The sequence below is a fragment of the Arctopsyche grandis genome, chromosome 13, assembly GCF_051622035.1.
Source record: "Arctopsyche grandis isolate Sample6627 chromosome 13, ASM5162203v2, whole genome shotgun sequence".
NCBI lineage: Eukaryota > Metazoa > Arthropoda > Insecta > Trichoptera > Hydropsychidae > Arctopsyche > Arctopsyche grandis.
This window is the reverse complement of record NC_135367.1, coordinates 28091455-28103737: the sequence shown is the minus strand read 5'-3', so window position 1 is coordinate 28103737 and position 12283 is coordinate 28091455. Positions and strand designations below refer to the sequence as shown.

Below are 12283 nucleotides of genomic sequence, written 5' to 3'. Positions count from 1 at the left end.
CTACATAAATGTTGAATCTCCAACTGAAACAACTCCAGCTCCATCCCTGCTTGTTATCATTGGCATCACATAAGACCATCTGCAATTTACTGCATCCCATCTGTAATTGTTTGGGTGCGAGTCATTGAGTGATTTTAAAACATTTCATTCGGTATTAAGAATTCATCATTTCCATGAATGATTCGACTGAGTATTAATTAAGTTTCAAGTTTTCAAACTGACCTTTCAACAGTTTTTACAGCTACCTCATCTTTTCCCATACCACCTATCGCATAAACTATGGTTGATCGTCCTTCTCCAATAACAACAACCCCAGCATTAGATCGTGCTTCCTGTAATGGTGACATCGTTGACATTGCACCGTCTTTCAAATTATAAGATATCACCTGAGAATGTTTAAGAATTAATTAATTAACTAGTGTTATTTTTCTTTTCATCTCGTATGGGTTATGGCATATTAAATTATTAAATAAATAAAAAAATAAAAGAAATGTGTCGATTCTGTGTTCGATCCGCATCGCGGTCGTATTATTTTCAAATACCTTTAAAATATAATTAATTTAATATTAACATTTAATTGTATAATTTGTTCTACACCGCATTCAATCAAATTACCGTTATGTATTTTTTATATGGCGTGACGTAAGCAATATCTAACCAATAACAGACCTGTAATATAGTGATAGACCCGATGAAAATTTAATCGGGTGTATTATAAGTACAAACTACCTATGTACCTACCTACATCATATATATAATAGCGCTATTCTGTACTTATAAATTCCAAAAAAAATGGGTGACTTTTAGTCGACGGGAAAGAGTTGGGTTCCACATCTGACATCAAATACTGAAAGCATAGAGCATAAAATAATACATATAGCAATTCTAATGGTCAATTAAATATAATTAAAAAATTATTTTGGTGGTTTTACCTCTGCAGATAAAAGCGGCAATCTCACGTATTCTAAAAGAATGTGCAAACTAGTTTCAGGCTTCAGCTGTTTGAATTCCAGATACACTTTCGAAAACAATATTTTCGGTATACGCGTTCAGATCATCGGACTGAATCAGTCTGATAAAGAATTCCCATTTCAGTTGAAGGAAATCGTCTTTTAGGTGAATCTACAGATCATCGAAATACATGTATACACATGTTCTAGTAGGAAAAATGGTACTAATGGTTTTGATTTTATACTCACTTCCATAAAATGGTATCGGGCAAATTCAAACGCTTCTTCGATTTCTTTCTCATCGTACTCGTCTTGATTCAACAAAATCGTCAACCAATCCGAGTCTTCAATTTTATAGTCCCTCATGACGATGCTTAGCGAAGTAGAGTAATGTGTTGAAATGAATCCCAAAATCTTTCTATTTAAACGAAACACTAAGACGTGTTGCACAATATTTATCTTATCCAGTTTTTTTGTATTATGAAATTTACGTTGATAAATTTCATTCATTGATGCAATCAGATTCAATTGAATCGCATATTTGCATCCCAATCAGTTTTTTTGATCCACTTAATCTATTATTTTATATTTAGTTTCTGTATCTACATACATACATACATACATTTAATATGTATGTATTTGGAATATAATCACTATAAATATCATACGTATGTATAATACATAGACAGTTGAACAATAGACTCTCATTTTTTAATTGTACTTCCGATGTTGTAATATAATAAGTAAATAGATAAAATTATTTTCGTATTGTTTTATTTTTTAATATAATATGATAAAAAACTTTATTTTCCTTTTTTCAAATGTATATAGGATTTACATTGTTTTATAATCTAGAAGAATGCATGTGTGAATATTTAAGTTGGCATGCATGAGTAGAATAAATTATGAGGTTGGCAACATGTAAGGTGACGGAACAGTGACGCTTAGACCGTTGCGGCACTCCGGCAAGTAAAGGTTGTTTTAAGCCACTCAACGAGTTTCATTTACTGTACCGTGTATATTTTCTGACAACAAGATCCTAAAATGGTCACTTTATTTATTTATTTCAATATAACATGTGCATTGCCTTTACAGATCGCTCATAAGCGACGATTATACTAATATAGATACAATACAATAAAACAATTAATAGATGCATTTTTATACAATGCGAATTCATAGCTCGGTCGTTAAGCTTCTGCCTAAAACCGAGAGGCGCCAGGTTCGATCCCATGAGCGACCTCTATTGAAAGAATTATTCCGAGTATATCTGTAGTGCTGCTGGTCAGACCTGGATATTTGTGCTAAATGTCGATCGTTTCCTATCAGAGTTTGCCGCTTTTCTCTGATTTCATTACTCCTAAATATTTTATTACTGACTGCCATTTCAGACTTTCTCCAGAAGGGATTTTCAGATCTGAACTTGGCTTATGCTTTCTAACACTTAAAAATATGGCGTCTATTTTGGTTTTTAAAACCGGCTTTTAATATTATAGTTGAAAATTTATCCACTTTTATTTTTCGATCGTATAAGAACCCAAAATTTGTCAGACGAAAAATTCGAAAGCGAGCTGATAAGAGGATAGTAAAAATATAGAATAGGGTTGTAAATATTCAATTTTATTTAATTAAATGTACTGTATGAGTTCAAAGAAAAACGTGTACTATAGGAGTCGTTTAGTATACATAATTTGTGAACTGATGGCATTTTAGAAGCAAACGATGCTTATTAAAATATAATATTTGTAGTAAAAGTGAGACTGGAGAATTTATGTAAGTAAATTGCCGACAGTGGAGCATAATGCAAAGTTGTCGTAGTCGCATCCGTCAAGTAGAAGGACGAGAACGATGAAGGAAATCGTCCACGGCCCTACAAATTAAGGCGATGTGTATAGGGGGCGCGTGTGTCGCAGTGTTGTCCTCTCGTAAAAAGGCAATTTCGGTTAACGACAGCCGCACACGCTCGTAATAAAGGTGACGCGCGCTCCAACCGTACATACATACATATGTGTACGCAAGAGTAGAGACAGTGTGCGAACCTTGACGCGGATAATTCAATTTGGCGCCAAAACGCGGGTCGTCGCAGTAAAATTTTACAACCGAATGAATTAAATATGTGTTCGAAACGAGTAATGGACGTGTGCGTGTCTCTAAAGCGAAGTGTTGGGGTCGAGGCGTGTGTTAATCGAAAGATTGCCTCTCGACACTATCCAATTATAATGCTTTTTCTTCTGCTCAACCTTTGTAGAGAGACCTTTGTAGAGCGTCAGGGAATTCCTGCTACATAAAAAAAAACTAGTATTGTGCCCGTTGAAATGGTTTCAGGAACTAATTGATACATTTATTTATTTATTTTTTATATAAACATATACCAGGAAGGCCTTCAGGTAAACCCCAATGCGCCTTCCTGGCCAATTACAAACTATAATTACAATGCAGCATTTTTATATAAATCACTTAATTACGAGACACTGAATAACTCGCAAATCAATGAGACATCTATCAATTTGGGGTCTACGTGACGAGACAGAATGTTAAATTACAGAAAACACAAATATCGGAAGGCAAAGATCGAAAATCGAAAGATCTTAAGTCGAAAGATCAAAAAAAAATGGTGCATGGTAAACGGTACATACTCACTTAATTTGCGCGAGCAGGATACAACAGGAACAAGAGGAACATGCTTTTCCTCTCGTATTCTGCACGCGCACATTAATACGGGAGGAAAAGCATGTTCCTCTTGTTCTTGTTGTATCCTGCTCGCGAAAATTAAGTGAGTATGTACCGTTTACCATGCACCTTTTTTTTTTTTTTTTGATCTTTCGACTTAAGATCTTTCGATTTTCGATCATTGCCTTCCGATATTTGCGCTTTCTGTAATTTAACATTCTGTCTCGTCACGGAGACCGATCAATTTGTATTGCACATTAATTAATAACAAATTATAGGTGACATATCGTATAGGAGGGATTTTAGCCAATTTATCCGGAAACCGTTTCAACAATGAAATCAGAGAAAATTAGCAAACTCTGATAGGAAACGATCAAACTGAAGTCACAAAAGCAACAGCACACTCTGACAAATTCATTTTCATTGGAGGCCCAGCCCTGGGATCGAACCTGGCGCCTTCTCGACGCTAAGCAGAAGCTTAACGACCGAGCTATGCTGCTGGCCAACTGAGAAAAGAAACGGATTGGCCACCAACAACCAACACAACCATATACTCAAATTTTAAATAAATCTACATATATCAAAATAAAAAATTAATTTTTTTAGTGAATATGTGATGACCCTAATTATATTCCGTGCGTTGTAGCGTAGTTACGGAGACGTACCGCGTATTAATGACACAATTTATTTATTCGTAAAGGCACTTCTATTATTATAACATTTCTCTGATTCAACTACTAACGAATCAATTCAAATATACAAACATATAATTTTGTATACAACTCAATTGATTCAATTCATACACATGTCTTACGTGCGATGATAAAGTATATTATACTTTATAGTACATACATTTTGCATATTTAGTAAACTCGCCTCATATCGAAAGTTGTTAATTACACATTATACATTATAACTAAGGCGACGAAGAGTTGGCCTTCGTCGCTTTCTAAAGTTAACGGAGAACTTTCTGTAACTTATGCAGACCCAACGATACTCTAAACCAGTATACACTAATGAAAAAGTATGCACGTACAATCTATAATATCTTATATCTACCTATATATAGGTACATATATAAAATGCTTATTTCGTCACACGTCCCACTGATGATCTGGAACACTAAATGGAAAATTCAAATTAATCAAACCAAAACAGACGCCATATTCTTTAGTGTTAGAAAGCATAAGCCAAGTTCAAATCTGAAAATCCCCTCTGGGGAAAGTCCGAAATGGCAGTCAGTAATAAATTATTTAGGAGTGACGTTCGATAAAAAAATGAGATGGGCACCTCACATTGAGGCAGCGAAATGCAAGGCGATGCGGGGTATATCCTCAATATACCCAAAATTTAATCGCCATAGTTCTTTATCAACTCAAAATAAAATAAAATTATATCGCGCGCTCATATTACCATTATTAACCTATGCTTCACCTGTATGGAATAACGCCTCGAATACTAACCTTTCCAAGCTCCAAATAACACAAAATAAATCCCTAAAAATATTTTTAATACACCCATATATAATAACTTGAAAAAACTGCATGCCATAAACAATATTCCGTTTGTTACAGACATTACTAACAAACTAACCAGTAGATTCTATGACAGAATCACTAATAACCATACTAACACACTTGTGAAGAGTCCCTTCAGGTACTATAAACAAAGATTACCTAAACACAATCTGCTTTGGGTCGTCGACTTTAGATATTCTTTAATTAATATTATGTATTAGATGTATTGGAAAAGACTTCGATAATGGTTTGATGTAGTTTATTGAAATGTAAAATTTGCACGTGGTGGTTCAGCGGAGCGTACGGAACACAAGTTGTCCGTACGCCGTCTGCTCGAACTCTGTCGACCGTCGCGTATTTCCGCTTGGGCCGACACTAATGCCAACTCGTCAATAATGCCAATCGACAATCAGTTAATAAGACTGTTTGCCACACGTCATTACAAAAGTCGGAACATAGTCCCACATAGGAAAACTGTTGAACAATACAGTTATTCTACAGAGTTACAGCATTACTGACGAGTCGTTTACAATAAATCATAGCTCTTAAAATAATTAAATAGAGGGTGAATAATGAAACCTTTGCCTCATCCAGTGTGAGGATAAAATCAATTTATTGGTTCAGTAATATTTCAACTTATAGGTATACCTCTGGTGAATGTTGTTTCTATTTACATTAAAATTTTTGAAATCTCCTTTGAAGCTGTGAATAAGCATTACAAGATAAGTTTACTTTAAAGAAGAGAGAGTGGACTGTATATGGTTTAAAACTTAAGCATTCCTCATCTTGATGTTAACTTAGACAATACAATGTTGACACTGTTACAGTTGTCAAGACAGATCAGCTATTACCGATCAACTAAACTTGATTAGTGAGTGTAATGCTCCTAAGTTAACTTGATTTCATCAACAAGTAGCACAAACATTGCTAAATTAAAAGTAAATTGGAAAGTCATTCATTCATTCCTACAAGCAGGAAATGAAGGCGAACTATGATTATAGATGTCTCTACGTTAAACATCGAAATGTTCAGTATTATAATATTTACTTATTCTATGATTCACATAAATACTATAAACAGTAAGAGTTAACTTATGTTTTCATAACAAGAAACATAAGACCTGCGGATGACTCCCGGCAGGTTATAATTAAGTAGACATGAAATAATTTAAGATGCTCCATTAAGTGTGGCTTGGAGACTAACATTAACAAATCATGAATCTAATTTTAACTGTCAAATTTGAACAGTTTATTTTAAACTCGGATATAATCCTTCCGAGTGATGACATGAGACAAGTCTTATATTATAAAGACAAAATGATTAGATTAAATTCGGAGATATATACTGCCGAATGTTAAAATGAAAATAGCTTAAATTATACACACAACACAATTAAAGTGAATTACGGAGTACTACTATTAACATTGAATGATTTAAACTCATGATTACATCTAATAAGTAATATGAGTTGGGGGTAGTGTCTTCGGGTTAAACTAAGCTACCGAAGTTGACGGAATTGAAGCTGCTGTTTCTCCTCCCTCTTGCTGATCTTCCTTCCTGTCAAGTGGTCCTTGTGGTAGAATCGGCAATGGCGCCACTAGATGACTGGACCGACGAAACTCTCCGCTGGCAGTAAAGACGTCGACGACTCGAACTCTGCCATCTGGTCCGGGATACAATTTAGTGACTCGACCCAAGACCCATCGGGTTGGCAGCATGTGTTCCTCCTTTAACAGGACCATTTGACCCACACTCAGATTGTTGCTCGAGTCCTTCTTCCATTTGTGTCGTAACTGCAAAGAATGTAAATATTCCGCCGACCAACGTTTCCAAAATGCTGCTGTGGTCAATTGTATCTGAAGCAGATTGGCATGGACATTAGTGTTATATTTAACCTCCATTGGAAGAGCGAGTAAGGATCTGCCAATTAAGAAATGTCCAGGTGTGAGGGGTAAAAGGTCTAGTGGATCCGAAGACAAGGGACTAAGAGGACGGGAATTCATGCAAGCTTCTATTTGAGTCAATACCGTACAAAATGATTCGAAATTTAAGGTGGTGGCCTTTAACACCTTGTTTAAATGAATCTTCATGGATTTAACCGCTGCTTCCCACAGCCCTCCCATGTGAGGCGCCCTTGGCGGGTTAAACTTCCAACGAATCCCTTCGGAGGCTACATACCGTAGTAGCTTCTCCTCATGAGGACGTTCGTAAATTAATTTTACTAAATTAACGAGTTCACGACTTGCACCGACAAAATTAGTAGCATTGTCGGAATATATCGTATTGGGCCTGCCACGTCTGGCTACGAATCTTCTTAAACAATTTAAGAAATTTGAACTCGTTAAGTCTCCGACAAGTTCCAAGTGAACTGCCTTACTGGAAAAACACACAAAGACACAAACGTAACCCTTAATTATCTTAGAATTCTTATTGCAACCACTCTTCACAGGAAAAGGTCCTGCGAAATCTATCCCCACATGACTGAAAGGAAAATTCGCAGTGGTACGTTCAAGCGGGAGTAATCCCATTAATCTATTGTGTGACAGTGGTTTATTTCTGAAACAAATGACACATGAACGCACCACTCCTTTGACAGTATTATGTCCGGCCAATGGCCAATAGGTCTGCCGCAATAACGACAGTAAGGCTTGAGTACCCAAGTGAATATATCTCAAGTGCGCATCTCGGACAATCATGTGTGTAAGTTTATGCTTATTTGACAAGATAATGGGTGACGTTGATAGAGTTGTTCCCAGAGGAAGTCTACTTCCAACACAAATTAAATTCTCGTGGAATAGAGGGGACAATTTAGCTAATTTACTGCTACTGGGAATTGGATGTCCCTTGCTCAGCAAACGATATTCCAATGGAAATGATTCCATTTGCGATAACCTTATCAAATTATTTAAAGCATCTTTTAATTCTAAAGCGGACGGTTCGTTATTTTCTTTAACGTTTAATTGTTTATTCCTTAGTGGCCGACGAACATATGATAAAACTCGAAGGAGTCTTGGAAGATGAGAATATTTATCTATCCAATTATTTTCCCTCACAAGGGTAGCGTTAGTGACTACCCTTCTCTCTGGAAGATCTATTGTGATCTCAGGAGGTCTTCGAGGCCATCGTGATTCGTCTAATTTCAACCAACTAGGGCCGTCCCACCATAACGAATTATGATTTAATTGTACATTTTTGTTTTTCTCTGCTATTTGAATCTGTCGGTACATCTGCTTAATATCCGCAGTAATCACGTATTTATGGAGTCGAAAGTTGAGTAGTAAACTTAACAAATCTGATTGGCCACTAGGTCCCACCATCAAAATATTATTTAGTGAGATATTGGACGTTGTCTTTGCGGACGCATCAAAAACTACACGATATTTAGTGGTAAGGCTAGACTCCTTAACCACGACGTGATGAGGTAAATAACAATGAACCTCATGTGCCTCCGGAGGTTCACACTCTGACATATGTCCTAAATTTATGTACTCTTCTAAAACTTTATTGTATTCCATTTTTAAATTATTATTGGCTAAAAAACGTCTTTCCAAAGTTTTGTGTCTTTTCTCCGCAATGTGCAATGAACTTCCTAATACTATCGGGGAATTTTTATATGGTAAAGCTACACAAAATCTACCGTTTTTATCTCGTGATGTGTGTGCTTGGAAATGTTCCTCACATCTTTTCTCCTCAAGAGATTGATGTTTTACCATAGGAACCTGGTCTATCATCCAAAAGTTTTGAATGTGACTGTCTAATTGACTTAAGCCTATGTGGCTCTTCCCTGGAGCATTATTTACTTCGGGATATGGACCAACTATTGTCCATCCGAATTCGGTATCCTTTAAGATAGGCATACCTTTTCCTAACTGGATGGTTCCTGCTTTCATAGCATGAACGCAAATCTCGGCGCCGAGCAATAAATCGATTGGCGTCGGTTTATTCCAAAGGGGATCTGATAACTTGATTCCCGCTGGTATTGAAATTAACTGTTGATCCAGTTTCACAGTTGGAATTTCGCCAGTAATTTCTGGTAATACCAAACACAACACTTTGGTTGAGTAATTAGTGGTTGAAGACCTTATGGTCACCTTGGTGATGTGACGAATGCTACTTTCTTGATTAGCGATACCTACAATTTTTTGAGAGATTTTCTCTAATTTGAAGTTATTCTTCTTAGCGAAAGATGTGGTAACATAGTTGACTTGTGAGCCGGAATCTAATAATGTGCGACCCTTAACGACCGTTCCATTGGACGTTATAATGTCTACTTGTACCGTCGGTAAAATTATCTCCCTTTGAGAGAAATGAGTAGAATGAGCATTAATTGACTTCCTTCCCGTATTATTGGAACTAAATGTATCGTCCTGATGCAACAAAGTGTGATGGTTTTGTTTGCACCTTAAGCAATTATAGTTAGACTTGCAATTTGTTATCTTATGCGATGAATTTAAACATTTAAAACACATGTTATTAGATTTAACGAATTCATTTCTTTCCATACTGGATTTTGCTTTGAATTTATCACATTTGCCTATGAAATGATTATTTCGACAGAATGCGCATGCGTTTACCTTACTTGATGGGTTTTTGTTCGCGACATGAGTTCTCATGATTCTTTGACGACTATGAGGGAATTCCTTCACCGTAGTTACAGATGCAGTAGATTGTAATACATTACATCTATTCTGCAAGAATGTCTCTAAACTTTCATATGGTGGCATTTCTCTGCTAACCAGCGATATTTCCCAGTCTCTTACTATATTAAAAGGTAATTTCCTTAGAACTAAACATGTTACCCATGGATCTAAAATTTCTCTCGCGTAACCCAACGATTCAATGTTTTTAATACACACTGTTACCTGATTCAATAGATTTCTCAATTCGATATGTGATTCTCTTGTGATTAATTTTAAGTCACAAAGTGAATTAATCCTAGTTTTGAGATTAAGTCTTGGTAAATTATATTGCTTGTCTAAAATACTCCAAGCTATTTCGTAATTGTCTGAGCTAATATCTAAACCTGATACAGCTGCCAAAGCGGGACCGATTAAGGATTGATGCAAATATTGCAATTTCGTGACATTCGAATATTCCGTTTTGTTTCCTATTATATTCTTAAAAGCTTGTTGAAACGATTGCCATTCAGATGGATCTCCCTGAAATGTGGGAATGGTTAACGTCGGTAACTTATCTCTAGCAAATTTAATTGTTGCTTGCTCTACCTTTAGTTTACTATCTTGAAAGGATTGGCAATCTAATGCTGCTTTAAGATTTTTAACTGTTATTGTAATTGCATCGTACTCTTCGTCTATTTTGGCCGCTTTCGGTATGTCTGTAAGGTTATCTAAATACTCGTAATGGAGTTTTCGGACATAATCGTATGCTTCTTTAATGGTTTGATACTGTCCTTCATCTAATTCGGAGGATTTATCTATTTTTCCTTTTAGTCTTTGTACCGCGCCTGAATACCTTAATTCTATTGACGTCATTATGACTTCTACTTTATTTTCCTTCGCTAATATTTCTATCGATTGAGTCTGACTTCGAGTCTGATGTATTCTAGAGCTTGACCTGTCTCTAATAGGTTCTACGTCCCTAGTTGGATTTCGACCTTTATGCGACTTGGAAGTCGAAGCTTCTATTTCCTCGTTTTCAGCACTTGACATTTGTTTCAGAAAGTTGCACTATTTCGTCTCATAAATACAGTTGTTCTCTACTATAGCTGTCAATTGAACTATTCGTAGAGATAAGGTAATAATATTCAATGATTAACCGTGAATCTTAATATTCTACTTTAACTATTATCACCAGAATCTATCCAACATATTTTGGAAGAAATTACAACCCTAAATTGGTGGGTGCTTGATTTAAACCACTTTGGGGCTACAAGTCTTGTGATTTATTTTAAATCACCACTGTTTCATCACACATTATGAAACAAAGAGATCTACCGATGTATGAATATGCCGGTATGTACTTGATTTAATCCACTTTGGGGCTACAAGTGTAATTCCACATTTATCGTGGAAGGGGGGGGGGGGGAGGGTGTTTCTACACACATTAAGAAACAAAGATCTACCGATATGAATATACCGGTATGTACTTGATTTAATCCACTTTGGGGCTACAAGTATAATTCTCCACGTGCTTTGCTAATTTTACACTACATCTGATTTTACACTTTTAATACGAAATTCGATGCGACCGATGAAACATTCCTTCGTAGCGCGATATTATTTTATACAATCGCGTTAATTAATTGTTATACTTTAAAACATATTTTAAAACTGACCTACCCACATGATTGCCTTTTGAACAGATTGCCTGAGATTGAATACATTCACTTACTTGAATATCCTTTACGATGTTTATGTGATCGTTCCGATAATTTTGGATTACCTCTGTGTCCCATGCGTCTTTGTAGGTTATGTTTTTATTTATATATTTTCTGCGTCAATCACGCGGTCATGTACCTCTGTACATCAATCAATATATTGCTGAAATAGAAGCAAACATGTTATTAGTATTGGAAAGGTATGGATAGTAACAAAGGAACGATACCGATTTCTTAATTGACATCCATTTTTTCTCGACCACGTTTTTTCCTATTGGTTTGTCCGTTTGGTGTTGTGGCCTAGGTTACTGGTGTCCGGTTCGAAATGACCATCATGGAAAAGACTTCGATAATGGTTTGATGTAGTTTATTGAAATGTAAAATTTGCACGTGGTGGGCCAGCGGAGCGTACGGAACACAAGCTGTCCGTACGCCGTCTACTCGGTGACTCTGTCGACCGTCGCGTATTTCCGCTTGGGCCGACACTAATGCCAACTCGTCAATAATGCCAATCGACAATCAGTTAATAAGACTGTTTGCCACACGTCATTACAAAAGTCGGAACATGTATTATGAGCATTTATAAGAATTATTGTAAATAGGTTTTTGAGCTCTTTTTCCTATTATGCTGAACATAAACATTAGAATAATATAATACTATGATTACAAACAAAATTAAATTAAAATTGTAAAATAGAAAATGATCATTAGATCAGTAGCTATTAAATTAGATATAAGATGTACATAGTGTGAACATAATTTAGTAATAATAAAAAGCATTTAAAAATCAAAACTAATGGTGATTGTTC

General features: G+C 35.9%; 1 protein-coding gene across 1 annotated transcript; it reads right to left on the bottom strand.

Moving 5' to 3' along the window:
* Window positions 1-5379: 5379 nt before the first annotated feature.
* On the bottom strand, window positions 5380-11312 carry LOC143921363 (uncharacterized). The gene is made up of 2 exons (XM_077444613.1): window positions 7033-11312; window positions 5380-6930 (listed from the first exon to the last, which is right to left on the bottom strand). The coding sequence occupies exons 1-2, from the start codon at window positions 10804-10806 to the stop codon at window positions 6631-6633; spliced, it is 4074 nt and encodes a 1357-aa protein (XP_077300739.1). The 5' UTR covers window positions 10807-11312; the 3' UTR covers window positions 5380-6630.
* Between the last annotated feature and the right edge of the window lie 971 nt (window positions 11313-12283).

Excerpts from the sequence above, each read along its gene's own strand:
- LOC143921363 (XM_077444613.1), bottom strand. The coding sequence starts at position 10,806 with ATGTCAAGTGCTGAAAACGAGGAAATAGAAGCTTCGACTTCCAAGTCG. Across the intron at positions 6,931-7,032 it reads TACTCGCTCTTCCAATGGAG|TTACGACACAAATGGAAGAA; the intron begins GTTAAATATAAC and ends CATTCTTTGCAG.